General features: G+C 37.2%; 2 protein-coding genes across 2 annotated transcripts in view; both read left to right on the plus strand.

Annotated features, from left to right (window-relative positions):
- Positions 1-21,668, plus strand: part of LOC103327789 (midasin-like protein) — a 37,841-nt gene extending 16,173 nt beyond the window's left edge. Inside the window, 44 exon segments of the mRNA XM_089050295.1 lie at positions 35-930; positions 1,067-2,549; positions 2,633-2,686; positions 2,780-2,865; positions 2,962-3,210; positions 4,580-4,715; positions 4,823-4,908; positions 5,005-5,090; positions 5,542-5,683; positions 5,765-5,830; positions 6,202-6,322; positions 6,576-6,730; positions 7,679-7,792; positions 8,877-9,080; positions 9,205-9,387; positions 9,478-9,663; positions 9,799-9,900; positions 9,996-10,220; positions 10,372-10,494; positions 11,081-11,162; positions 11,248-11,378; positions 11,463-11,627; positions 11,849-11,924; positions 12,010-12,122; positions 13,383-13,462; positions 13,569-13,682; positions 13,942-14,010; positions 14,130-14,280; positions 14,795-14,958; positions 15,052-15,397; positions 15,595-15,789; positions 15,893-16,105; positions 16,199-16,357; positions 16,447-16,671; positions 16,834-17,103; positions 17,187-17,333; positions 18,023-18,226; positions 18,333-18,742; positions 18,744-20,043; positions 20,130-20,411; positions 20,534-20,713; positions 20,811-20,909; positions 21,146-21,271; positions 21,389-21,668. Of these exon segments, the coding sequence (XP_088906421.1) occupies positions 35-930; positions 1,067-2,549; positions 2,633-2,686; positions 2,780-2,865; positions 2,962-3,210; positions 4,580-4,715; positions 4,823-4,908; positions 5,005-5,090; positions 5,542-5,683; positions 5,765-5,830; positions 6,202-6,322; positions 6,576-6,730; positions 7,679-7,792; positions 8,877-9,080; positions 9,205-9,387; positions 9,478-9,663; positions 9,799-9,900; positions 9,996-10,220; positions 10,372-10,494; positions 11,081-11,162; positions 11,248-11,378; positions 11,463-11,627; positions 11,849-11,924; positions 12,010-12,122; positions 13,383-13,462; positions 13,569-13,682; positions 13,942-14,010; positions 14,130-14,280; positions 14,795-14,958; positions 15,052-15,397; positions 15,595-15,789; positions 15,893-16,105; positions 16,199-16,357; positions 16,447-16,671; positions 16,834-17,103; positions 17,187-17,333; positions 18,023-18,226; positions 18,333-18,742; positions 18,744-20,043; positions 20,130-20,411; positions 20,534-20,713; positions 20,811-20,909; positions 21,146-21,271; positions 21,389-21,418 (10,028 nt within the window). The 3' untranslated portion in view covers positions 21,419-21,668.
- A 1,081-nt stretch (positions 21,669-22,749) lies between these two features.
- Positions 22,750-24,610, plus strand: LOC103327659 (uncharacterized). The gene has a single exon (XM_008230014.3). It carries the CDS (start codon positions 23,271-23,273, stop codon positions 24,315-24,317), a length of 1,047 nt encoding a protein of 348 aa, XP_008228236.2. The 5' UTR covers positions 22,750-23,270; the 3' UTR covers positions 24,318-24,610.
- Positions 24,611-26,279: the final 1,669 nt, after the last annotated feature.

The raw sequence follows: 26,279 nt of genomic DNA on the forward strand, positions 1-26,279 counted from the left end.
AATGCCGGTTTCTAATATTTTGTTTTCAATTTAGATGCACCCTCTGAGTCCGAAGATTATTGCTTCCTGGACATTGTCTATGTTCAACGGATGCGTACTGAATCAGACCGAAGAAAAGTCCTACAGCTATATGAGCAGATTTTTGAGATAAAGCCATATATAAATCCTTATCCACGAGTTCACCTCAATTCTGAATACTTAATGGTTGGAAATACTGCCGTAAGAAGGAATTGTGTCCAGTCATCTAAACTTCCTAGCAGCTCACTTAAAATTTTGCCTGGAATTCGTCAAAGCTTAGAAGCTACCACACAATGTGTAGAGCATCAATGGATGTGTATCCTGATTGGTCCAGCATCCTGTGGTAAGACTTCATTGGTCAGGTTACTGGCTCAGCTCACTGGAAACGTACTAAATGAATTACATCTTTCATCTGGGACTGATATTTCTGAAATACTTGGATGCTTTGAGCAATATAATGCCTTCCGAAACTTCCGCTCAGTTGTTGCTGAGGTTGACTCCTATGTGAAGGAGTGTTGCAGTTTGCGATTGGAGTTTTCGAAGGAGGCATTTTTACATGATAGCAAGGGTCTTATTACAAGATGGTTTTCTTTCGTATCGAACGTAAATTGTGATTCTATTTCTTGTTTTAGTTCTAATTTTTTGGAAGATAGAGTGAAATTTTCCAATTCTCTTACTTTGTTAATGGAGATTGTTGAACATCTAATGTTGTTCGTGGAAAAAAATGTTCCATCCATATCTTGGTCAAGCAAAGAACTTGATAGAGTTATGAGGACAATCATCAAGTTGCAAGAAGGTTATGAGAAAGGACCCTTTTCAGTAAAGTTTGAATGGGTTGCGGGAGTATTGATAAAGGCTGTAGAACGTGGAGAATGGATTGTTCTAGAGAATGCGAATTGTTGTAATCCCACGGTATGTAAACTTTGCTATGCTTATGACCTTTATTATCCTCTAACATTCATGTTCTCATGCTGCTTTCCAGTGAAGTTAATATGCCCCATGTTTATTTATTGTGTCACCTAGTTTCTAATTTGATTGTTGAATCTAGGTACTTGATAGGATCAACTCTTTAGTAGAGCCGTCTGGATCAATTACAATTAATGAGCGTGGGGTTGTTGACGGAAAACCAGTTGTCATCCAACCGCATCCTGATTTTCGGATGTTCCTCACTGTTAACCCTAGTTATGGTGAAGTATCCCGAGCAATGAGGAACAGAGGAGTTGAAATATTTATGATGCAGCCAAACTGGCTACTAGATGAGAGCAGCAGATACAATTGTGAGGAGACTGAACTAAATGATGTGAAAAGATTTCTTGTTCTCTCAGGTGTTCCCTTTGCTAAAGTGGTGCATTCTATGGCCAAATCACATGTATATGCTAGAGGAGAAGGATTACGTTTTGGTGTTTCCATCACGTATCTTGAGCTTGCTCGCTGGGTTCAGTTGTTCAAACAACTTCTCATGAACGGAAGCCAGCCTTTGTGGAGCCTTCAAACAAGTTGGAAGCATATATACCTTAGTACTTTCGGTGAGGCTGTCGGAGGAAATGTTATTAGTCATGTGAAATGCACATATTTATCAGGAACTGAATTGTGTGAATCTGACTCGTCACTGCGTCCATCTTTGTGTTTGCCTGGAGGATGGCCGACGCCATTGAAGCTGCGGGAACTCGTGTGGCACTCGAAACAAGCTCTTGTGAAGACTAATTGCATGTACCTTGAGTTTCTGGGGGCTAAGTATGCGTCATACAAATTTCAACACACGAGGAGCAGGTGCAATATGTCCCTGGATTCAACTGCTTGTCGCTATGTAGTGACTTACTTGAGGGGTATGGGGTTGTTAAATGAAACTATGGTTCACAGGGCTTCCACTTTTTTGACTTTAATCTCCGTTGAGAATACTGAAGTTGATAAGGTATTGGCCAAGGTTGAGAAAAAGCTATTGTTTGCTGCCAAATGGGCCATTGAACAGGCTACTGAAAGTGATCTCAAGCTGTACCTTCTGTGGTTCAGCTGGTTTCATTCTCGATTACAGCCTTTCTGTCAGTTCTTTGATTATTTTGTAAAGTCAATTGCACTAAGTATGGATCATCCTGTTTGGGAATATACGTCCATTCGATGCCATGACCTTGCATCTCTTCACAAAGTAGAATTTGAAAAGCAGCTGATACCACTGCTCTCATTAGGGTTGGTTGATGTGATTGAATCAGATGAGAAGTTCAAAATATCCAGTGAGTTTCTCCACAGTGCTGTGAAGTACGTCGAGCAACTGAGGCTCACTTATCAAGAGTGGAATAATGAGGACAGCTATGCGTCAAAGGAAGCTTGTTACTTTGAAGAAGTCTTAAAATGTTTGCGGAAAGAGAGCAATAATCTGGACAGTTCTTCGCGCTTCCACTCAGGGAAGTCCTTGCTGTGGGTTCATGGTGGTCACCCAATTTTGCCGTCTTCTTCTAAACTGTTTGAAAAGCAGCTTCAGATTTTGGAACTTTGTGAGTCGGTTTGGCCAACTAGAACAGGATTATTTGTCCATGGTAGGATATTGTCTTTATCTGTTTCTTCCATTACTTTGTTTTAAAGCTGATATAACACTGTCTTTGTTTGGTGGCTGTTACAGTGAATGATCCTCTGATTGGAGTAGTTTCTGATCTTCGCTCCTTTGTCTTGGAAGGTAGAATATTAAAATACTTCTTTGATTTCTATCATTTGAAATGGTTTGAGGACATGTCGTTACAAATTCTTATGGTATTTATAATTGACGTAGGTGTTTCCATGTCATCATGTATCACTGGGAAATCGGATTCTTGCGAGGATGAGGACCATGTTCAACAGTTGGATCGCATTTATCAGGTGGGATGCCTTTATGTTTTTCACAATCATCATTTTGAATCTTCCTATCACATGTTGATGAAATACATATATATATGTTATATAAATTTTCTGCAGAAGCTTTTGCAATTGTTTGTAAAGGAAAGAATCAAAATTGAGGAGACTTCATGGTCGAACAAGATTTTTTGCGGAGCGAATGGATCTTTTTGTTGTTCTTTGTGCATCGTGGCATTAGGTCAGGCATATGGGTACGGCTGTTGGCAGGACGTATTTCCCTTGATGGATAGTACAAGCTTTGCCCTGGATATGAAGCTACTTCAGGAACTATCATCTGTCATTCTGGTCAATAACAAAAGATTACATCTGGTAAGACCATCTAAATTGTTGTACTCTGCTGAAATCTATAGCCATAAACTATATGTATGACATCTTTCATTCTGGTCATTAGTAAAAGATTACAGCTGGTAAGATCATCTAAACAGTTGACATCTGCTGAATTCTATATACATGAACTATATATGATATAATTCTGAGCTTAAGAGGAATTTGCTCACAAATCACTGATTTTTCAACACTCAGCTGAATTTTTTGCTTTGGTAATTTTTGTTAATGGTTTGGTGACTTAGAGTTCCATCTTTGTGACTTAAGGTTCCAACATTTGATATCTCGGTTGGGTGTCACTTATCTAACCAATTTAGGTTGCATGCAATTGGGTGGGATTTTCAAGTATTCTGGGAAAGATGTCTCTTGAGGTCGGGTTGGCATTCAAAATGGACCAAAGGGTTTAGGGATATTGGGATTTTTGTGCAAATCCTTCTTTTCCTTCAATTGGGATATTGGGTTTTGATTTTGAAGGAAACCAAACGATCAAGTGGTGGGGGAGTAAAAATAGTTGTTGGTTCTTGTTGAAGAATATGAGTCCCACATTGGAAACTTGAGTAAATAATATACAAAATATAATGAATGGTTCTACTATTAATAATACCGAGGCCTTTTGTGATAGAACCCCACACCTACTGGGCTTTGTAGGTGGTTAAGTTGGGGACAATATCGGTGTTGTTAGTAGTGGGCCACTAGCCCATCTCTGAAATATAACAGTTCTTATAGAATTTTTGTTGGTTCCATCTAGGTTGGTTAGAAGATTATGGAAGTTAGAGTCATTAGGAGTCTTCTCATGTAAATCTTACTATATGCAATCAATGGCCGATTCTTCTCACTCCTTGTGGACCCTCTTGGTCATTTTCGGAAGGCCACAGAATAATTTATATTTGATTTACAGGAGACGATTTTTTTGGTACCTTTCACTTCATTGTTGCTTGATGTGTGAAAATGTTGAATCACTTTCTCTCACAGTGGCAGAGGTTGTTTGGGGAGACCCAAGCTGGGTTGTTCTACTTGTCACAAGTGAATTGTGGGTTGTAATTGGTCATCGCTCTCTTCAGAGTTGTGGGCTTTTTTTTCATGGTTTTTTTTTAGTGATTGGCATTTAGCTGTGCTTTGGCTTATTCATTTCTGTTGTTTTACTGTTTGATGCTTGTTATTTTATTTGTTGTATTTCAGTAGATGTCTTTTTCCCTGTATTGTTTTACTGTTTGGTGCTTGTTACTGTTATTTTTTGTATTTTAGTAGACATCTTTTTCCCTGTATTGTACTGCTGTTTTCCTTATTAATGAAAGTATGTTTCTTTCCAAAAGAACAATTGATTTCATATTTTGCACTTTTCTTTGAATGACAGGATTTAGCCAAAGTATCTAGCCATCTGAAGTATGCGTTGAAATTCTCATTGAGTAATTCATCTAGACCACCTCAAATGTTTTCTCCCCATCAAAAGATTCTGTGGATACTGGATGTGTGGAGTTCAGTTGATGCAGGTCAATGAAACTTTCTGTTAAATTCTTCTACCTGTTAGATTCTGTTAGATTCTGTGGATACTGGATGTGTGGAGATCAGTATGCTTATGTCTTTCCTTGTGTTGCAGTCAATGAAAAAGTTTCCAGCTTCGTACTTGAGATGTGGTTCAGGTGGCATCAATCGTTGTGGATGTATTGCCCTGTTTCTGTCAAGGTATCTATTTTTATCTTGTGTTGTGGACTTTCTGCCATTTCAAATTTTGTTTTCATTGACGAACTTCCTTTTTCATGTTACTCTAATTGCATACAGAGCTTCTCAAGCACTGCTGTTTATGATATTCCAGTACCTGATGTTCTGATTCAGCCGGTGGTAACAGCAACCGTATTCCAGATACTGTAAGACATTGGTTTCTTTTCGAAGTATTACTGATTCTAAAAAATTTAAGAAGTTGAAGTTAAAAAAAAAGATGAGTACTGAATGTTTTCTTCTTGGCACCTGGTCTGTTGTAATGGATCTTGGTAGAATTTCTTCTTGATGATCATCTATATTTATGGTCTTAATGTTGGTTCAAAGGTTTGGTCATCATTCCATAGAACTTGTAGATTTTGTCAGTTTGAAGTCTTACTAAAGAGTAACTGCAACATTTATAGGCATAAGGTATTTCTTCTTATGAAAAGAAAAAAATATAAATGATTTAGTGTAAAGTTTGAATTTGGTGCAATTTAATGTTATTGTTGAATAGGGTTTTACATTTATGTATGTTTTTTGTGTCGATTGCTATGTTTCCTGTCCCCATAGATGTGTCTTTCATGTATGATGTTCCTCTCTCTCTTTCCATCAAATTAGGCAAAGCACACCTGCCATCAAGGATTATTTTGTGAGCTCTCTGAAGCTTAGAGTTGCATCATGTAATCTTTGGCGTGGCTCTCTGCCAGGAGCAAATTTACCTTTTTTTCTACTTTCCGCTGCTCGCTCTCTGTTCCAGCAGGTAGAGTAACTTATGTGCGTTGTTGACTAAGTTTTTTGGTAAGTATAATACAAATTTATTCACATGATACTCTGCTTGCAGATCATATATGCACATGAGAAATCTTTTAATGCTGATCAATTCGCTAAAGTCAAGTCAGTTTTAGAGGTATGTTGTTTTAAGTTGTCTAAGTAGTGAATAATATGCTGAACTATTACGTGCTTCTTGGAAATTGGTCATGGCACTCTATTATAACGTTGGGTTACTTGTCAGATTCAGAATATTGTTGATAGTCAGTCCTCTCCTGTAAGGTTATGATTTACTTTTCAGAATGCCATTACTTGGAAATGGATCATAAAACATTGTGGTTTGTAAGTGGTATACCATGAGATGATGACAGATTACTTGGCATGGCTACTCAATATGTGCTGAAGAAATAATAGTCTAATCATACCATTTCTTCTACGTTTTCTGATCACAATGATCTTCCAAAAATAATAAGATATTGACTGCACTATTGTACCTTGCTATTGTGACAGCAAGGAAGCGGTCTTGTGGTATCTCTTATTTCGAAGTCAAGTCATCATGGGCTGAAAGACTCTGTGGATATGTTTATCAAACCACTGCTTCAAAACCTCTATCCTCATTGCACATCTAAAGGTAATTTCTTTATGAATTATTTTGTGCATACATTTTTGGGGCGTGTGACCCTATCTGTTTCATGCTGTTGGAATCTAATCTAATACTTTTTAAAAAAATTCATACTGAATGTATCCACTCATATCCAGAATATGGTTTCGATTTTATTCATTTTCAATATGAGAATTCTCTATTTCCTTGTAGGACTATATATTGGTTTATAAATTATTTCCAATTTTTTATTTACTATTTAAATGTTGACTGGACGTTTCAGAGCCTGGATTTAATCATGGGTGTGCTTGGCTGCGGCTTGGGATATTACGTCTTAAACTATTGCTCTGCGGTGATGATATGGATCCCGCCATGAAATACCATTGCAAGAATTCACTGTTAGCAGAGAAGATATCTTTGCTAAAACTTGAAATTCAGGTTTCTTCCTTGAATATATTCTTCTATTGGTGATTAGTTTCAAAGTATTCAAGTTTTTGTAATGCTTTTCAATAATCTCAATATCGCGCATTGTTGTCGTTACAAAAATTAATGTGAAGATGTACTGCAATTGTTGCTATCTTTGCTGACATATTGGTTGGCATATACATCTAGATATGTGTGTTCATGGATCTAATTGTTTTGTTTCTTACAAATTGCTTTGTATGTGCAAGCACATATTGGTTGGCATGCAAATCTAGATATTTGTGTTTTTTAATCTTTTGTATTCTTCCAATGAAAGTTTGTCACTTGTGAAGAAAATTGTAGATAGTGCTTATGTGTGCCTGTGTGTGCAGCAGCACATATAATGTGGTGGAAGCAATTCAGGTTTTGTATTGATGTGTTCCCCTTAGGTGGTGCTTCAGATTTTGTGTTTAGTTCTCTTGTACGAGTAGACTTCTTGTTCACTTATCTGGTACTGTTTCATTTTTTAAGGAAGATTTGTGTTTCTTATTAAAAGAATGCGGCGAAAGCAGTTAAACCCCAAATAAGAGAAATCTATGGAATGTAGATAAGCCCTCTCTGTAGTTGGAAAATCTGTGAAAATTCTCAGAAGATATTATCAAAATGATTTGAAGCCACCGCAATGCTACAAGAGGGTTTTATTTGTGGGCCAATTCTACTAAATAAATCATTATATTTAACATTCGAAACTTTGGTTTGCAATGTACTAATCATTATTAATGTTTGTATATTAGTTATAAATATATGTTCCTGAACATTCAATTTTCTACCCTGTACTTTATCAACATGCATGAAGCATGTGCCAATTTATGGTTGATGTCAAATGAACTCTGAACTTCTTTGTACTGCAAGATGAATTTTGTTTGATGATTTAAGGAGAGTAAAGCTGAATATCTCTTGAATGAATTTTTGTTTTCCTGGTAGGTTCGGCAAAAATGCGAATACTTGGCAGGGCAGATTTCTACAAGATATTCTCATGAAAAAAGGGCTCAGGCATTGAACAAGCTTGAAGCTGAGCACAAAAGGCTGCAGAGAAAGGTCTTAACAATTTTACTTTGTTCCGTTACTAGATCATTATATTTTGATAATTCATATACTTTGGTAGAGTAACTTTTTGTCTGAAATGCATCTCTGGTAGTTACCTTCTCCAGTGCAAAAATTATGCTGTGCATAATTAGTGAAGTTTACTTCAATTCGAATGTTGCCTGTTGAGATAGATGAATGGTGAACTTATTGTTCAGGATTCATGGGTTTTCTTTATGTCTAAAAGTGAACCTTCCAATCATACTAGCTGTTGTACCACTATTTCTTGCTCGCTGAGGTCTTTTTGGGTGTGGGGCATACAAGAAGACTGCCACTCTTTGGGGTTTTGCATTGGTGAGGGGTGAGGGTCAACCGGAAGTCCATGTGAAAATATCTGCCAACTTGAAAAGGAAAAAAGACCCCAAGACACAGTGCTGGGTATCCTACCTGAAATTAAATTACAACTCCCTTCTAAACAAATATCAGAGAAAAAAAAAGGTCAACTGCCTTCAAATCTGACTTTGCTCACGGTCCCTCTACTTAATCGAGCTTATAGAGGAGTTGATATGATTTTTATTCCGATCTAAGCATTTTAGGAGTTCACATTAGAGAAATTCACCCAACTGTATGCGACTGCACTTGTGTTATGTTTTAATGGATCTCGTATGGGTGGACTACTTGTCCATTTCCTCTTGTAATTATGTGATTTTATTATACAGAATTGTAATGCAGGCTTACTATAGAATTTTAATTTTTTTAGTTTTAATTGTATGGAGGAAGATCTCACTTTCATGTTTATGTTCTTTCTTTGTTTAGATGGTCGTGTTGTTTCATGTTATGTTCATTCCTATGGTTAGGTTTGTTTTTAACTTTTTATAACTTCTTTTGAAGATTTTTCTAGCTACTATCCTCCGTTGCCTTTCTTGTTGTACTTCAGCTGTCTCCTGTAATGCTTGTTTTGTGCAGCCTTCTTTTGAATGCATTGGTTACCTTTTATTGACTTGCTTGACTGAATAGGATACCATTCAAGTAGCTGGTTCTCCTTTTAGCTTTCTTTTTTTCATTTTTCTGATGATAACTTATTCTCATTGGTGCCTAGATCGTCTTCCGCTCTGACTACCGGAAATTTAAGGGCTTAAAACATGAATGTGATGAGTTTCTTGAACGTGTTACATCTGATGAGTTTTTTCAACATGTTACGTCTGATACATTTTACAAATACGTCACATGCTCAGAAATTTTAGTTGGTAGTGTTGATGCCGTTAACTTACAACAGATTCTTGACCAAGGCTCTAACTGGCAGGTATACTTCTACTTGACTTGTAATGTGATGCTGATAATAATCATTCTTTTCATTCTTGTTTAAAGATCTTGTGTTGTTCTCGGCTTACTAATTGTTTGTTATGTGCTTCTTATGTATATCTTAGAAAATGGCAACCGGTTTTATTGAACAACTATTATCAGATGATTACCGTGAGTACACTGATATTGTTCAACCAGTTCTGGTTGCATTATATGAAATAAAATTGGGCTTGGGGCTGATTCTGGCAAGTATCGTGCAAAAAATGATCCTGACTAAAGTTGAGCTGGACGATGCAAATATGATTATGGTATTTCTTTATATTTTTAATGTACTTTGATTTTTGGGCTTTCTAGTGCTGTCTTGTTGCTTTAAATGTCTGACTAGGAGAATGTGGCAGGGGTCTATTTGTTCATTTATGAGATTCCCTCGAGTATCTGCTTCCAAGAGCATTTCTGTCAACTTAAACACTGGCTCAAGCAAATTTCCCTACAATTTAGAAATTCCTACAATCTTCAATGCTGAGGATATAAGTCTTCTCGAGAAGTTGATTACTTTTTCCAGTGGCGTTCTGACTAATAAAATGGTATAGTCTTTTAAATTTTATTCCCTGCAGGGTAATCCCGCTCAAGTGTTGCAGTTTCTCAGTTTAATTCTAGAAATTTTACTCCAGTTTTTGGCATAATAATCAAGACTAAGACTCATACCTGTTTTGCTACAGGTCTCTGTTACACAACTTAAAACTACTCTGCACCGAAACATTCTTGTCCGTGTTTCACATTCTGTTGCTAATGCGCGGCTGATGGATTATGCATCCTTTATGGTCTGTTTATTTCCCATGGTCTTTGAAACCATATGAGTGGAGTTTATTTTTGGAGTTATTGACGTCTGATAATACATTTTTTTGTTCTGAATCAGCTCCTGGATAAGACATATAGTGAGATTACAGATCATTGGATGAGTATGAAGATTCAATCTAAAAACAAACAGGACTATGCTTCTTTGAAATTCAAGTTTAAGCCTCGTGCGTTTACACTTGAGAGTATCATTGACCTTGATATATCGGCTCTTGGGAAGACATTAGCAAATCAAAGTTTTTTAGATTGGAAGGAATTTATTTCTGCAGATCAACATATTGAGAGGGTACTGTTTTTTTTTTTATTAGCACAAAGTTTATGGATTTGTTCATTTTCCTGTGTTCTGGTTGCAAATTTCATGTATGCATATGCTTCCTGTGTAGTTTATACTTCTGTACTTTTTCCTGCTTTCATCATAAAGAAATTTTTTCATTCAGGAGGAAGCTCCGGAGGAACAAGAAGATTTGGAGAGGGAATTGAAGTTCATGGAGGATTCCATTGTGAAGGACGTGGTCAAGACTCACAATCAGTTATTTGGGTCAAATAATCTTGTTCTAGCTGTAAGTTGTTTGTGAAACTTAATGGTCAACAACATATGTTTACTGCTGACATCTAGGGCTTTTTTTGGGTGGCTCTATGCAAAAGCTCTCAGCCACTTCTGTTTCACCCTAATTTTTCCTGGAGTGTTAGCCCTATGTTTAATCTTTCAACTGATTGATTATCATTGGAGTAATGGCCTCATCATTATCTGTTAAATTCCCTATTGAAGTCAAATATTAACTTCGTAAATTCAAAGCCTAAGCTATACCTGTTTTTGGTGAGCCATATATGGACCAGTTTGATTCTTTGTTTTCTAATTAAGTTGCGTGTACTTGGTGTGTGATACCTATGACATGGTACAGAGGAGGAACCTTTATTGGATCCTTTCTACTCATGGTGAAAGAGGGGCATGGTACTAGGAAGATGTACTGTGTTGCCAAATTTTGGGGTTTGTTGTGTGGAGAGAAATAGGAGAGTTTTGGAAGGTGTTTGGGGGAAGATGTGGATTATTATTATATATTTTTTATATCCCTAACTTTTTTTATTTATTTATTTTTGTATTTGGACCTTGTATATTTCCTTAGATATTGTTTCTTTTTCATTCAGCCGGGTGCTTTCCATGTCAATGATCTCGACAGAATTCTTTCATTCACTGATTCGCATACAATTGGAGTAGGGATGGTCAGAGGTAATTTTCTTTTGAAGATTCTCCTTTCTGGATGGATTCTTTTTTACTATACCCTTTTTGTATGTTTATATTCTTTTATGTCCAGGTTTAGGGGGTTCATTTCTTTCCAGTTTGGATGCTTTACTTGTACCAGAGAATTTGTTTCATATTTGTGTGGAGCATGAGTGGAAGTTTGTTTCTTCTGACACGTCAGCCCGTAAATACAATATTTACAAGGTTTGGAAACACCCGCACCCTAGTATGAAAATTTATCTTTAATCACATAATATTATTAAATTGACTTCCATCCTTATTTTGTAGGACCCAAATGCTCCGAAGATGTATGAAATGGTGAAATTGCTTACTGCTCTTAAGCAGCAAATTCATTCCCTTTTAAATGAGTACGAAGAACATCATGAACTTCAGAGAATCTTAGATTCAGTTGAAATGCTTTTGAATATTCCCCTGAGCACGTCCCTAGCTAAGGTAAACTGGTTGTCCGTAAAAAATAAATTTACTGTTTATCTGGGTTTATTGTTGCTCTCCACATGCTTCTTGTCATGGAGCTTTTAGCAGCGTGCATGTATGTGTGCATGGGCACAAAAGTACATGCATCTACAAACTTGCATGCACAATTTTTGTTGTTAAAAGTTATCTTATTGTGAAGACTCCAATATTCATCTATTTATTTTATTTCCCCTGCGAAGGCTCTGTCGGGATTGCAGTTTCTAATTAACAAACTCCATTTATTACAAGAAAATGGCTCGCGCTTCACTTTCTCTGGTAAGAGTTCTCATTCAATGAGCCTTTCTCTCGTGGTGGGGTGGGTGCATTTTTCTCTGCTTACTTTTTCTATGTCTTCTTATAGATCAAGTGAAGCCTATTTGCGATCTTGTGCTCTTGTGGCAAAGGATGGAGTTGGAGTCCTGGCCTGCCTTGCTTGATGAGGTTCAGGATCGTTATGAGATTAATGCTGAAAAGGTAACTCAAGGTTATTTGTCTTTGTGAAATTTGTACTATCAATACAAATTGGATTGATTGGGGCAGTGTTCAAAGTTCAGACTGTATGTGTAAGATTGGGAAATAGCAACAATAAAAAACAACACAAAACTTAATTAACAACAATAACATTGAAGAATAGGCAAAGAAAGTCTACATTGAAGAAACCTGACTTATTCAATTCCTGTTTTCATCATATCACCTATTGATTTAATTATGAAGTATACACATTCTAGTTAGGAAAGATGGATGCCTTTAGCTTCAGGGTGGACCCAACCTTCTCATAAGTAAACCCAACCCTTGAGTGAACTATAAATTCCCATTACAAGCCTAATGACATTAATAAAAAAAAGTACTTAAACAAATACTCTTTATACCCACCTACATCACTTGTCATTCGTCTCCTCCTTATAAGAACCCTAAACACAACTCCTCTCATGTCTCTCTATACCCACCCGGCAATTTGTATCATTCCTCCCAGTAAAAACCCTACACTCATTAATCAGTTATTAACAAATGGATGCTCAGATGCCAGATCGTAGTTTGGGAGTCTAAAAATGGGCTATAAAATAAAATTTTTTGAGTTCAACCATAGATTTTTAGTACCTCCTAAAACTGGAATCGCATGGTGTTCTGCATCCCCTATATAACCTTGAATAGTCAATAACCAAACAACATAAATCAAAATATCTTGGTTTGTTCATTGTTTGCCAACAGACCTTCTTTGAGTTTGGTGGCTTACTGCGGGACTAACTTCCTTGGAGTTCAATGAACCAGTGCCTAATACAGTGATGAAAAGTTCAATTTTTTAACCATCTTTTCAAGACCCAGCACTTAAAGTAAACACATGGGTATTGGTTAAGTGTTGAACATTACTTGAATGGTGCTTTGGCAGTGAGTGATCTTGGCTGTGAGGTGTTTTTGGGCGGTGGAAATGTGGGGTCTGAGTTTTAAACATTGATGTCAAACAGATTTGGGAATGTAAGGATATGATGTGGTTAAGCATATATATGTCAGTTGGGTAGGGTTTCAAGGACGTTATTTTCGAAAGATGGTACAGTTTACTTATGGAATGTGGGATTTCTATATAAAATGGTGGGTGTAGATAGAATGATGGATTAACTTATGAAAAAACTGAGTTCAAATAAAGCACCCTTAGCATAATTGATTAATGCATTGATATTTTAGTTCATTTCTTTCATATGATAAACTGTGGTGCTTACTGTTATTGTCTTATTGCAGTTATGGTTTTCTCTTTATTCAGTTCTACGACACAGGCTTTCTTCTGATGTTGTTGAATACCAAAAATCTACTACCGAAAGGCATGTTCAAAAACCTTTTTTCTTGAATAAAATTTAGTGCTGGTTTATGTGGAACTTTGTGGTTTATTAGTGTTTAAAGTTCTGTGACACAAATACAACTTTGCAGTTTGGAGGAGTTCATTCATTCATCCAGCATTGGTGAATTTAGAAAACGCCTTCAACTTCTTTTTGCTTTCCTTGGCCAAATAAATACTGGTATAAGCCTACAGGTTTATTCAAGGTATGATCTTAAAACCATGATGTACTTGAACATTCCAACCACTTAATAAAGTTTAATAGAAAGTTTGCACATCTTTCCTACTTTTTCCTGCTCAATCTTACTGGCATAAAATCCTCACAATGGTTTCATCCACACGGCGGTGACATGATGTAGTTCTTAGCTGTAATTGTTTCCATTTAAATAAATATATATATATATATATATATATATTTTTTTTTGGGTTGTGTTAAGGGATACTAACTTTCAACAACACATGCAGTGGTTGTGAGAAGAAAAATGTGAAGATTTTGTACAATGCATTTGGATATTACGCGCAATTCTTACCAGCGTGAGTTCAGTCAGCTCATAGTGCTTTGTTTTACTTCCCCCCCCATCCCCCCCTACCCCCCTCTTCTCTCTGTTTTTTCCGTTCACAAACATTGAGATATTGCAATGCTTTCATTCTAGAATTTTGGCGCACATGGATTCCTCTAGAAGAGATATTGAGATGGAACTCAAAAGAGTACTCAAACTGTGTCAGTGGGATCATCATGAGAGTGCCATTGAAAACTTCACAAGTACAAGGCAGAAGCTGAGGAAAATTATAAAGAAGTACACAGTAAGTAATGTAGTATCTATTTTATTTCACAAATCAGAAAAAAAGCAATCAAATAAATATCCAGACTTCCTACTAGTCATTCTGGTGATGTTCTTGAATGCTACATATATGGATACTTTCCTAATATATTCTGTGCAAGTCAACATATATTGGTTTGGCACTGAATCTGATAGGTGAGGCCACATAGGTTATTTGTGTAGTTCAAGGTCACAACAATGTTAACTAACTTCTGATTTTGAGAATATTTAAGATATAAAAATCCAATATCATATTTTTGGTTGACCTTTCAGTTCAAGGCCACAACCTTTGTCTCTGATGCTTTCCTCAAGATTTGTGTTTCTAAAATTTTAATATCCCACCATTTTCAAGTAATTTCTCTTCTTTGTATCTGAACAGACAGTTTTTGGCTATAGCATGCCTGGTTGTGACTATAACATGCATGGTTGTCAGTGATGTGTTTAGTCCACATTTGCTTGGGGGAAGTAATAATATGCCTCTGTTCTTGTTTATATAGGTGGTTCTGGAACAACCTGTAATTGTTTTCCTTAGCCAACATATCGTGAAAGGGGCTGAAACCCAACCTCAACAAGGTCAAAAGTTCTTCGTGGATGATGTGAACCGAAAAATAGGGACGATGGATGCTCCTTTTGATTTGACAGTGTTTAATGATGAAGACAGGTAAGTCTCTTTATCTACTAAAAATCTTCATTTTGCTTCATTCTTTCGTAAGAGTTCTAAATGAAAAACTGTGGCATGATCTATCTGATATAGGTGTATGTGGTACACTGGTTGGATAAAAGAAGCAGATGCTGCTCTGAAGAAGTTACGATGTGACAGAACACTTGAATTTGGATATTCAGAGTCTAAAGGTGCCAACAGTCTTTGCTCAGAAGTTGCAGGAATATTAAGGCAATGCTCAGCTTCTCTGTCCTCTTATCCTCTATACACAGACGAATGGCATGCTGTGTGGCACACACTTCAAAATATCTTTGATGGTGCTGTGGATTGCTGTGATCTGTGGAAGGATGCAAGCAAGAGTCAAAAGAAAAGGCGGGCTTTTTCTTACCTTCTAAATCTTTTAAAAAGCAGTGGGTTGTCGAGGGACATATTTACTGAGGTAAGAACATGCTTCTTCTTTAGAACATATTCTTCATATATCACCATATATAGCTGTGCTCAACTGAGTGACTACAAATAAGTGTTGGATGAGCGCCTGAAAATAGATCCAATGGTTCTATTGTTAATTCTATAGCTATACAAATTACAATCACATATAAGCTAATTGCTGATCTTATACCAAATGGCTTCTAACAGGATGAAGTTAAATCTTGGTGGTTCGTTCATCCATCATATGATGTTCAGCATCTTCTGCTGACACAAAGTAGACTTCCCCACGGAGATTCTGATGCTGCTCTTCCTTTGCCCTATCAAGATCTTGTTACTGAATGGAAAACAACCAATGAATACTACTTCAGTAGCATAGCATCTGTGCTCTTTACTCACAAACAGGTTAATAATAGCTAGATTTCAGAAGCAACCTTTACTTGTCAACTGAATCTTGTCATTTTGCCGTGACCACTGAGAGTTTGTGTTAATGTTATATGCTTTGCAGATTGGCAGGCCGGACCCTTTTCTTCACCAGCTCATCAAAATACAAAAAAATCAACATAAAGCTGCCAATAAATTTGCAGAGCAGTTGAGGGACTTGAAGGAATGCATTTCTACTTTGGAGAATTTGGATTCCACTGATTCTGAGGATAAAAGTGGCAATTGCTCTATTGGTCAAAAGCAACATGCCACCTTCAAATACATGTGGCAGCAGAAGGTAATTTTTAACGTTGGAATTTCACTTTTTATTTCAATTACCTGGCTTTTCCTCACAGTTAATGGTAATGATGAAATTTTTTTGTTGTTGCAGCAACTATTTGATAGTTTGTGTGCCACTTCGCATGAAGAATTGTTGCTGCTAAAGACATTTGATAATACCCATTTAAAGGGTTGTCAAACTGTCAAGAATGAAGGAAATGAGTTTATTGCTTCCATCGAGAAATTTATTCCAGTTCTACAGAAATCTAAGGTTTGTGTTTTTTGTTCCTCGTGTGTTCTACGTTTCTACCCTGGATTAGGTAAGCTCTCACACTACATTTATGCCCGACTCTATAACAGGAATCATTGGACAATTACCTTCTTGGTCCTGATAGAGCTATAGTTACTCTTGCTGGCTCCTCGAAATGCATTCTTATTTCAAAAGACATGGAACAATTGGTGTCTCAAAACTTCGAGGTTTTAAAGGAGTTTGAGGAGCATCTTCTTGTTTTCCATGCGAAAGATGTGGATAAAAGCTCAGTTGAAGATATTTTGCTCGGTCATTTTGTAGATATATTTGAGAAGGTATCTCTGGCTTTGTACTTTAAATATTGTTAGTAGTAGTGTGCAAATGATTCTGTAGCTGTCGTGGAGTGTATTATTGAAATATGATGGAGATTTCTTGGCAAATGTTTTTAGGCTTTTCGGTTTACTTAAGTTGAATATTTTTCTTTCTGGATTTTCCAGGGGAGGTCAATGGAAGTGGAGTTCAATTCAGTGATGGATGAGAAAAATGTGTCAGTTGGTGAACTCGAAAATGCATTTTGGGAAGCCCTAAGAAGTACATTTGAACATATCGTGGGGGCAATGCAAAAATTAGGTTCACCAAGTAATGACCATGTTCATCCAGACAAATTGGGGCAAATTACGTCCTGGGAAAAAGTATTTGACTCATTTTTGAAAAATCTGAGCTTGGACGATTTACGCAATAAACTTCTGAGGACAATCTTTTATGCTGTAAGTTTTGTCATATTTATATATATTTTTTATTTTTCACTTGTGTATGAATACACAATAAATTAGCTTTGTTCTGTGCTCAGGGAGAACTGGTGAATCATTGCGGTGGAAATTCTCTGAGTCTTTTACTCAGAATTGAAGCACATTTTAAACATCTTTGTAGGTGTTTGGACATCTTATTGAACTTTGGTCATGCTCTGATGAAAGAACTTTTAGCTATGTGCAAAACTGTAAGTCATTTTCTCTCCATTTCAATCATGGGTATATTGGTGCATCTTTGTCATCTCTCATTCCTTTTTCTTTTCATGGGTTGGTGGGGCAGGGAATGGGAATGAGGAACTAAAGTTTCAGCCAGTTGCTCCCATTCCCATCAAACCTTATTTTCATTATCCGAAAATTGGGTTTGAAAGGTTTTCTCTGGTGATTCTTATGTCTCAAGGATATCTGTGTGTCTGAATTCTCTTTTCTTTTTTTCTGTGATCCTTCTCTTTACCATTCTTTCTGTACTGAGATTTGACATGGACGTGGTAATCCAATTCTTCTCCAAGTGAGTTTTTCATCACTTTACTACCAGTAGTGCTACTTCCAACAGAAATAATCCACCATGCCACTCTTCGGTCCTTTTGCCCTTCCGGACATCTTCGCCTTCCTGCCTCCACTCTGCCGTGAAGGCTAAATTTATTACTGACCATTTTAACTGAGCAACAAGACTTGCATGCCATTATGTATAAGCTACAGAGGTGGAACTTATAGCCCATTCCAGCTGTTATAATTATGCAATATTGAACAGAAGTTGCCAGTTTCATATTCAGTGTGTTGAACATTCACTTGGTTATGTATAGGAAATTAAATTATTCTTGTCAGTGATTCTTGAAATTTGTATAACATTATGTCTTCATTGATGTATATTTATGTGCAGGTATCTTTAATAATTCATAAGCTTGCAAACGTTTTAGCTTTATATTCAAAGGGATCTGGGATTTCTTCTGAAGACAAAGAGGATGATGCTACTGGTGATATATCTCAAGATAAAAAAGGAACAGGTATGGGAGATGGTGTTGGCCTGAATGATGTCAGTGATCAGATTACCGATGAAGATCAACTACTTGGAATATCTGAGAAGGTATTGATTTGAGCACATGGAAATTTCCAACCAACTTATCATGCGTTATATCATGTGGCAATTTGTCACAAGATGTCACTAAATTTTCTTTTGCATGTATCTGCAGGCTAGCGAAGAACAAGATGCCTCAGGTGAAGTCCCAAGTAAAAATGATAAAGGCATAGAGATGGAGGAGGATTTTGCAGCTGATACATTTAGTGTCAGTGAAGACTCTGAAGATGATGCAAATGAAGATGATGCAGATGAGCATTTAGAATCTGCAATGGGAGAAACAGGAGTTGATGGTGAAACTGTTGATGAGAAACTATGGAATAAGGATGAAGATGAAAATGTCAATAATTCAAATGAGAAGTATGAATCTGGGAATTCAGTTAACGATAGGGATGCAAGTTCTAGGGAGCTTAGAGCCAAGGATGACTCTGCTGCCGCCACCAACGAGCCTGGAGAGCTTGATTTAAATGAAATTGATGAAGATAATGGTGAGATTGGAAGCCAGGATGATCTCAATGATGTCGAGAAGTGTTGATGACATGAACCTGGACAAACAAGAAGCAGTTGTAGATCCTACAGGATTAAATCCCGATGATTTGAATCAAAATTCTGATGAACCTATGGAGTTGGATGATCCTGAAATGCATGATGAGCATGCGGAGAATGAAGACCATGAAGAAGAACATGCATTTTCAACTGATGAAACCATGGGAGAGGCAGAGACAGAACAAATAGATGCAACTCCTGAAAGGGATGACGCAAGTAAGGATCATGAAGATAATCCTGACATAAATTCAGGATTAAGTAAGGATGTATTCGAACTGGGAGAGTCTGACTCAATGCGTGATGATGTGCCCAACACAGAACCTACAACACAACCTAAGAGTGACTTGAAGGCATCAGATCCAAGAGATGTAGCACCAGAATCAAACTGGGCAAATAGCAATGATATTCATAATGAGCTTACTCCTATGAGAGGTTTACCTTCCACAAATACCTCAGAGCTGGATATGATGATTTCTGAGGCATCAGATAATGGTAAAAATGTTGCTGAGCAACCAAAAAGTCAACTTCCTAGGCAAGAATCTTCATCTGAGAGGAAAAGCAAACCAAACCCTTACCGTAGTGTTGGGGATGCACTCAAGGAGTGGGAGGAAAGAGTTAAAGTGTCTGTTGATCTTCAGGAAGGTGAGGTGGAGCCACAAGATGAGATCAAGAATGAAAATGCAGATGAGTTTGGATACGTTTCTGAGTATGAAAAGGGGACAGCTCAGGCTTTGGGACCTGCAACATCTGAACAGATTGACAGAAATGTAGATGGTAATAAGTCCAATGCGGGTGAAGATGATCGTACAACGCATAAAGATGGCCTTGTTGACATGGAAATTGAGAATAAAAAATATGAAGCACAGCCTAGCAGGAGTCGTGCTCCAATGCTCCAAGATAAGATAGAGGATCAGATGCATCTTTCTGGTATAGAAAAATTGCCAGGCGATGAGTATCAAGATATTCATAGCCGTCATGATGGTGATCCCGAAAGCATAGTAGAGGATGTAGTTTCTGTGCAGACGTCCTACTTCAGTGATGACATGCATCAGCTCAGTAAACTTTCTGTAAATGACAGTGACATGGGAAAAGCACAAGTTGCTGGCGAATTTTCTGATGATGTTGTGGGCAATGCTACTGTTCTCTGGAGAAGATATGAGCAGACCACAACAAGATTGTCCCAGGAATTGGCTGAACAATTACGTCTTGTCATGGAGCCTAATCGAGCCAGCAAGCTTGAAGGGGATTATAAGACAGGCAAGCGGATTAACATGAAGAAGGTAAGATGCAAGATAATCCAGTGTGTCCACTTCAATTTTTGTAAACATATTTTAATAAGTTTTCCTTGTGATGTAAAATTTCTTAGGTGATTCCATACATGGCCAGTCATTATCGGAAAGATAAAATATGGCTGAGACGGACCCGTCCTAACAAACGTGATTATCAAGTTGTCATTGCTGTTGATGATTCCCGTAGTATGTCTGAGAGCTGCTGTGGTGATGTTGCTATTGAAGCTTTGGTAACGGTATGTCGTGCAATGTCCCAACTAGAAATGGGCAACCTGGCTGTTGCAAGCTTTGGAAAGAAAGGTAACATAAGGTTGCTACATGACTTCGATCAACCTTTTACTGGAGAGGCTGGAATCAAGGTCAGTGCCCTTAATATCAGTAGATAAATAACATCATAGATCCTTATTTTCATATTTCTATTCAGTAGTTATTCTGTCCCATGGTATATAGCATCTAAAGTGTCTTACTGATTGTTGTGCAGATGATCTCGAGTTTGTCATTCAAGCAGGAGAATACCATTGCTGATGAACCAGTTGTTGATCTTTTGAAGTATCTAAACAACAAGCTAGATGAAGCAGTTGGAAGAGCACGACTTCCCTCTGGATGGAACCCACTAGAACAGCTCGTTTTGATTATTGCGGATGGTCGTTTCCATGAGAAAGTAACTTTCTTTTTCCTTTTTAAGTGGCCAAGGGGCTGTTGTTGCTGCTTGTCTTCAGTTTTATTGTTTTCTTTGTATTTAAAGTTCATCTTTGCAGGAGAACTTGAAGCAGTGTGTTAGGGATGCCTTAGCTAGAAAACGTATGGTTGCATTTTTGCTTCTTGATAATCCACAAGAGTCCATAATGGACCTCATGGTAAATTCTCCATACTTTCTTTTTAGGGTTAACAACCATTTTACTCCCTGACCTATCATGCAACTGTTAATTTCCCTCTAGGATTTTTTAAGGTATATTAAGGACTTGAACTATATAAATTGGCTGCTTACCCTTCTTTTAAAGTATAATATATCTGTGAATTTCCTCTTTTTTGTTTTGTTGGAAAAGTGGATATCTAATTCCAGGATTTTCTTTCGTGCAATGCGTCTTTGTAGGAAGCATCTTTCGAGGGTGGGAATATTAAATTTTCGAAGTACATGGACTCTTTTCCTTTCCCATTCTACATTGTACTAAGGAACATTGAAGCACTTCCTAGGACTCTTGCTGATTTACTGAGACAGGTAAGCACATAATGGTTTAATTTTGCATGCCCGCTTCTGTTTGACCCCAAAATTTGAAAATAAAATAAAAACTTGTTGCTTTTCTATTATCTGAAATCTTTAACTTGCTGTTTGCAGTGGTTTGAGCAGGCATGCAAAAATACTTGAGTGGCTTAAAGGTCATTTTCCATAGAATCATAGCAGGTTAACTGGAGAATGAGGACGATGCTTATTGGTAGCCAAAACCATAAACGGTAGATTTGTTATCCCAAGTATAGATACTTGTATAGGGAAACACCCAACAAAGGGAAAAACTTGTACAGGAAACAATTACAATCCTCCTCATCAATTAAGATCTACAAGTTCTGCGTTCTTGGCCTTTTTCTAAGCAGAATAAATAAATAAAAATCCTTCTTTATTGTTTTGTTGTGCGGAGGATATGTTCACCAGCCAGGTTTTGTCGACGTTTTTTCTTCCGTGTCTAAAGTATGGCATTAGGAGATAACTTGTCGAATTCATAGCAGAGGATGCTAATTGACCAAATGTAAGTGACCATAGAATTATTTCATGCTTATCTTGGTCTCATAATGGGCAAAGTGACCAGCTGTTTTCAACAGTCAAGCACCTGGTTATAATTCCCTAAAAACTGAGCTATACCCCACTGACTTTCGGCAAGTGTTTTTAACAATCCATATTACAAATACATGTACATTTTATTAATGTTATACCCTAAAACATAATCACGTCGCGTGTTAAACGGTTTCTCCCCGAATTGAATATAAGGCAGGATCAAAGGCCATTAAATCCCAGAAATATGAAAGGAAAGTTGATGTGGTTTCAATGACTCATGAGTTTTTGCTTGGCTATCTTGGTTTAACCACAGCCCTTTTGCCAAAACAACCCCAATCAGCTGAAGTGTCTAATTCAGTAGTGCACAGTTTTTCATCTCTCTCACCACTCGATCAGTTACGTGATTAATCCATATGTACTTTCTCTCCATCTCCATCTCTCTTTTTTTTCCTTGATAAATATCTTCACCTCTCTTATCATGCGAAATTATGAGACAAAATAAGTAAAAAGATAAGATAAGATTTTTTATTATTGGCAACAGTTTGTCTGGGCCATGGTTTCTCTTGTTGGATACATTTGATTTTTTTTTTTTTTTTTTTTTTTATAAAGGAATTTGGCGTGTTGAATAATTACACGATTTATTTCGAAGCAAATTGCTAAAGTGTAATAAGAAAAGAAATTTGTAGGGAGTGAGGGACCCACGTACATTAAATAGTTATTTTCTTTTTCCAAAATGGATAGGATCAGACACGTCATCCACTGTCGCTCGGGCAACCGGCCTCCACCTGCAAGTTTGCAACCGAACAAAACAAAACAAAACAAAGCAAAGCAAACACCTATAAATCGCCACCACCCTAATCCGTAACCGACACGTGTCAGTTCCTCCTTGTTTAGCCTCCGCCTAAAATAAGACGCGCCATATTATTATTACCCACCATTTCCCTCCCCTCTCTCTCCTTTCTCTCAGTCTCTCTCTCTCTCTCTGTTTGATGTCCATCGGAACCTAGCTTGCCTCGGCGAGCTTCTCCGGCTACCGATGATCTCTTTCCGGGTAAGATTCTTCGATACGCTTCGTTCTTGTATCTAAAAATGTTAGATGCATTCGGTGCGGTTCTTGTCCGATCCAAGACCTGGTTCCACAGGAGGAAAAAGCCGCTGATTCGTTGATATCGACCCCTTTTAATTATGGAACTTATCAAATCTGTATCATATATGAAGGCTTCAATACTGTACAGCCCGCGCAAGTAGTTTTTATTTTTCGATTTGTAAATTTTGTACAGATAGGGTTTGTAGATAGAACTGGTGTGAGACTGGAGGAGATTTTGGATTTGAACATTGGAGTTTGTGAAGTTTTGAGGGGTTAAAAGGTTATTTGGAGGTAATTGGGGTCTGGGGTTCAATCGAATTGTGTCAAAGTTGGGAAATTTGAGTCGTTAAGAAGGTGGCTAAGATGAATTTGAGCACTGCCGAGGAAGAATCGGCGCAAGAAATTCATATTCCCGCTGAAATTGATTGGCAAATGCTTGATAAATCCAAGTTCTTCTTCCTCGGAGCAGCTCTTTTTTCGGGTGTATCGGCGACTCTTTACCCTGTTGTGGTGTTGAAAACCCGGCAACAAGTAGCTCAATCCCAAGTTTCTTGCCTCAAAACTGCGATTTCAATGGTTAGGCACGAGGGTTTTAGGGCATTGTACAGAGGATTTGGGACTTCTTTGATGGGTACAATACCTGCCCGGGCGCTGTACATGGCAGCGCTTGAGGTCACTAAGAGTAAAGTCGGAACTGCCACGATTAGGTTAGGAATTTCAGAGTCCACGGCAGCCGCCATTGCCAATGCAGCTGCAGGGTTGAGTGCAGCAATGGCTGCACAAATTGTGTGGACTCCAGTTGATGTTGTGAGTCAGAGACTCATGGTGCAAGGTGGTGTGAAATCAAGTTCCAAATTTCCTAATGCATCTGATTGTAAATATGTTAATGGGATCGATGCATTCAGGAAAATTATTAAGACGGATGGGCCAAGAGGATTGTATAGAGGGTTTGGGATATCTATTTTGACATATGCACCATCCAATGCAGTTTGGTGGGCATCTTACTCTGTTGCTCAAAGAATGGTTTGGGGTGGAGTTGGGTATCATTTTTGTAAGAAAAGTGATGAAAGAAATGAGGATGGGGTGACCACATATACACCGGATTCGAAAACAATAATGGCAGTTCAGGGAGTCAGTGCAGCCATGGCGGGCGGCATGTCAGCCCTAATCACAATGCCCCTCGATACAGTTAAGACAAGGTTGCAAGTTTTGGATGGGGAGGACAATGGCCGGCGTGGACCAACAATCGGACAGACTGTTCGGAATCTGGTTAAGGAAGGTGGATGGACAGCTTGTTACAGAGGATTGGGGCCGCGGTGGGCTTCAATGTCGATTTCTGCAACCACAATGATCACCACCTATGAGTTTCTCAAACGGCTTTCCACAAAGAACCAAGAGGTTTTGACATGATAAACAAACAATAGAGGAGATACTTTGTTTATTCCTGTTTTATTTTCTGTTAAGTTGTCTCTGTTGTTTTCTCTTCTTGCGTTGCAATTTGCAACCAAGAAGTTTCTGTTTTTGTTCTTTCTTTCTATTAACCTGCACACACTTGGTTGATCAAATGTAATACAATGCAGACGTAAATATGTTATTTTCAATATAGATCTTATGCAGAAGTTGAACTTCTGGTTTATGCAGTACTGTACATACAGTAACGTAACATATATGAGATTTAATGTAGAAGCTTTAGATTTTTCAAAGATTGCTTGGATTGAAAATTCTCGACTCTAGTGTAACTTAGACTCTACCCAAAGTCCTCTGCTTTTGATATGTTAATTGGATTGGTTTTAAATCTCAACCACATCCACTAGTGATAGTGTGACACATACCCACTCTGTTCCTTTTTCTTTTTCATAATATTTGTAATTAAGGATCACATGCTAGTTAGTGGAGGAAAGCTCAAACAATTGCATTTGGTTTGGATGTGATATGTTTTGGATAAGTTTAATATAAAATGGTGGGGTTAACACCCTAATGTGTAAATGGGTGTTAGTTAGGTTGACCCAAACTTTTGATTTGTTTTTAAGTGGTCCTTGGTTCAAGCCCCTTTAATACCCGTGTGTGACTTTTCTCCATTTCTTTCCTAATTTTGGCTCGAAAAAACAAACACATACCCAACATGTCTTTTCATCCTATAATTTATATATTTTCATATTCTCAATTCTATGGTTGTGGTTCATAATTTATTTGACGAATCTTTTTCCAATGGGACAAGCTTGGTTATCGTGTTTTTTTTTAAACTTTGTATTATTAATATATTTGTATGCGCATCCGGATTTGGATGATTATGTAACGCATGTGCTGGACTTTGTAGTAGTTGCTGAGGTTTGTGAAGCTCTTATAATCCATTTGGAGATATATACTTTTGCAAGTGGTTGTTTTATATCACAATCCATCCATCATTTGTAGTTAGAATGCTGATGATGATCTGTTTCTGACTTTGTGGGCACGCTCATAAATGCTTTTATTTTTATAAATATGCTTAAAACAAAATTTAGGAAATTATAAGAAAATGACAGTAATGAGAAAATGGTATTTGATTATAAAATTTTAATGATGCGTCGTATCAATTTTGATGACAAGTCGTATCACGCATTGTTTACACGACACGTTAAGCATGAATTTAAGGTTGATGCCCAAACGCAGCATGTGATATGGTCCATCTTCTGTTATAATCTTTTTGTAAGGTAAAAATCAAAGCATGAAACGACAAGTCAGCATGAAAAAGCACACATGAACTGCACAAAAGAGACTCAACACACTTGCTCATGGCTCATATTAGCATTGTTGTATACTACTGAATGAGCCAAATAATTTTTCAAAAAGATAAATCTCTTATTGTTTCGGTCAAAACAAAAACTGGGAAGAAAAAAAAATCATTTAACACTGCTCGTTGGAAGAAAAAATAGTAATAATGAAAAAAAGTTATGGCATCTTATGTAAGAGCATCATCAATGGAAGGGTGTATTTTCGGGGGTGTAAAGCCACTTTATGCATATTCAATTTGTTTGTGATAATTCATTTTTGTGTTTTTTTTTTTTACTTTTTAAAATTAATTTTGTGTGTTAGATTTATTTTATTTTTCCAAATAAATTGACATTAAAAAATTTAAATTTGAAGAACATATGATTTTACTTACAAACTAACATAAAAATATCTATGTAGAAATTTATAATTTATTTTAAACATTTTAAGGTATTTTTTTCTAATATTTCAGACCATTGAAAGTGCAATGCAAATTGCATGAAATATGGGCCTTCCATTTTGAATTCAAATCCATCTCAGCCATTCATCATAGAGCTGTGTAGGATTGCAGCACACCACTTGGTGTGCTGACGTCAGGCGGGGCACTCAACATAATTTTGTATG

This window comes from Prunus mume, linkage group LG4 (genome assembly GCF_029339155.1).
Source record: "Prunus mume cultivar Tortuosa linkage group LG4, ASM2933915v1, whole genome shotgun sequence".
NCBI classification, from domain to species: domain Eukaryota; kingdom Viridiplantae; phylum Streptophyta; class Magnoliopsida; order Rosales; family Rosaceae; genus Prunus; species Prunus mume.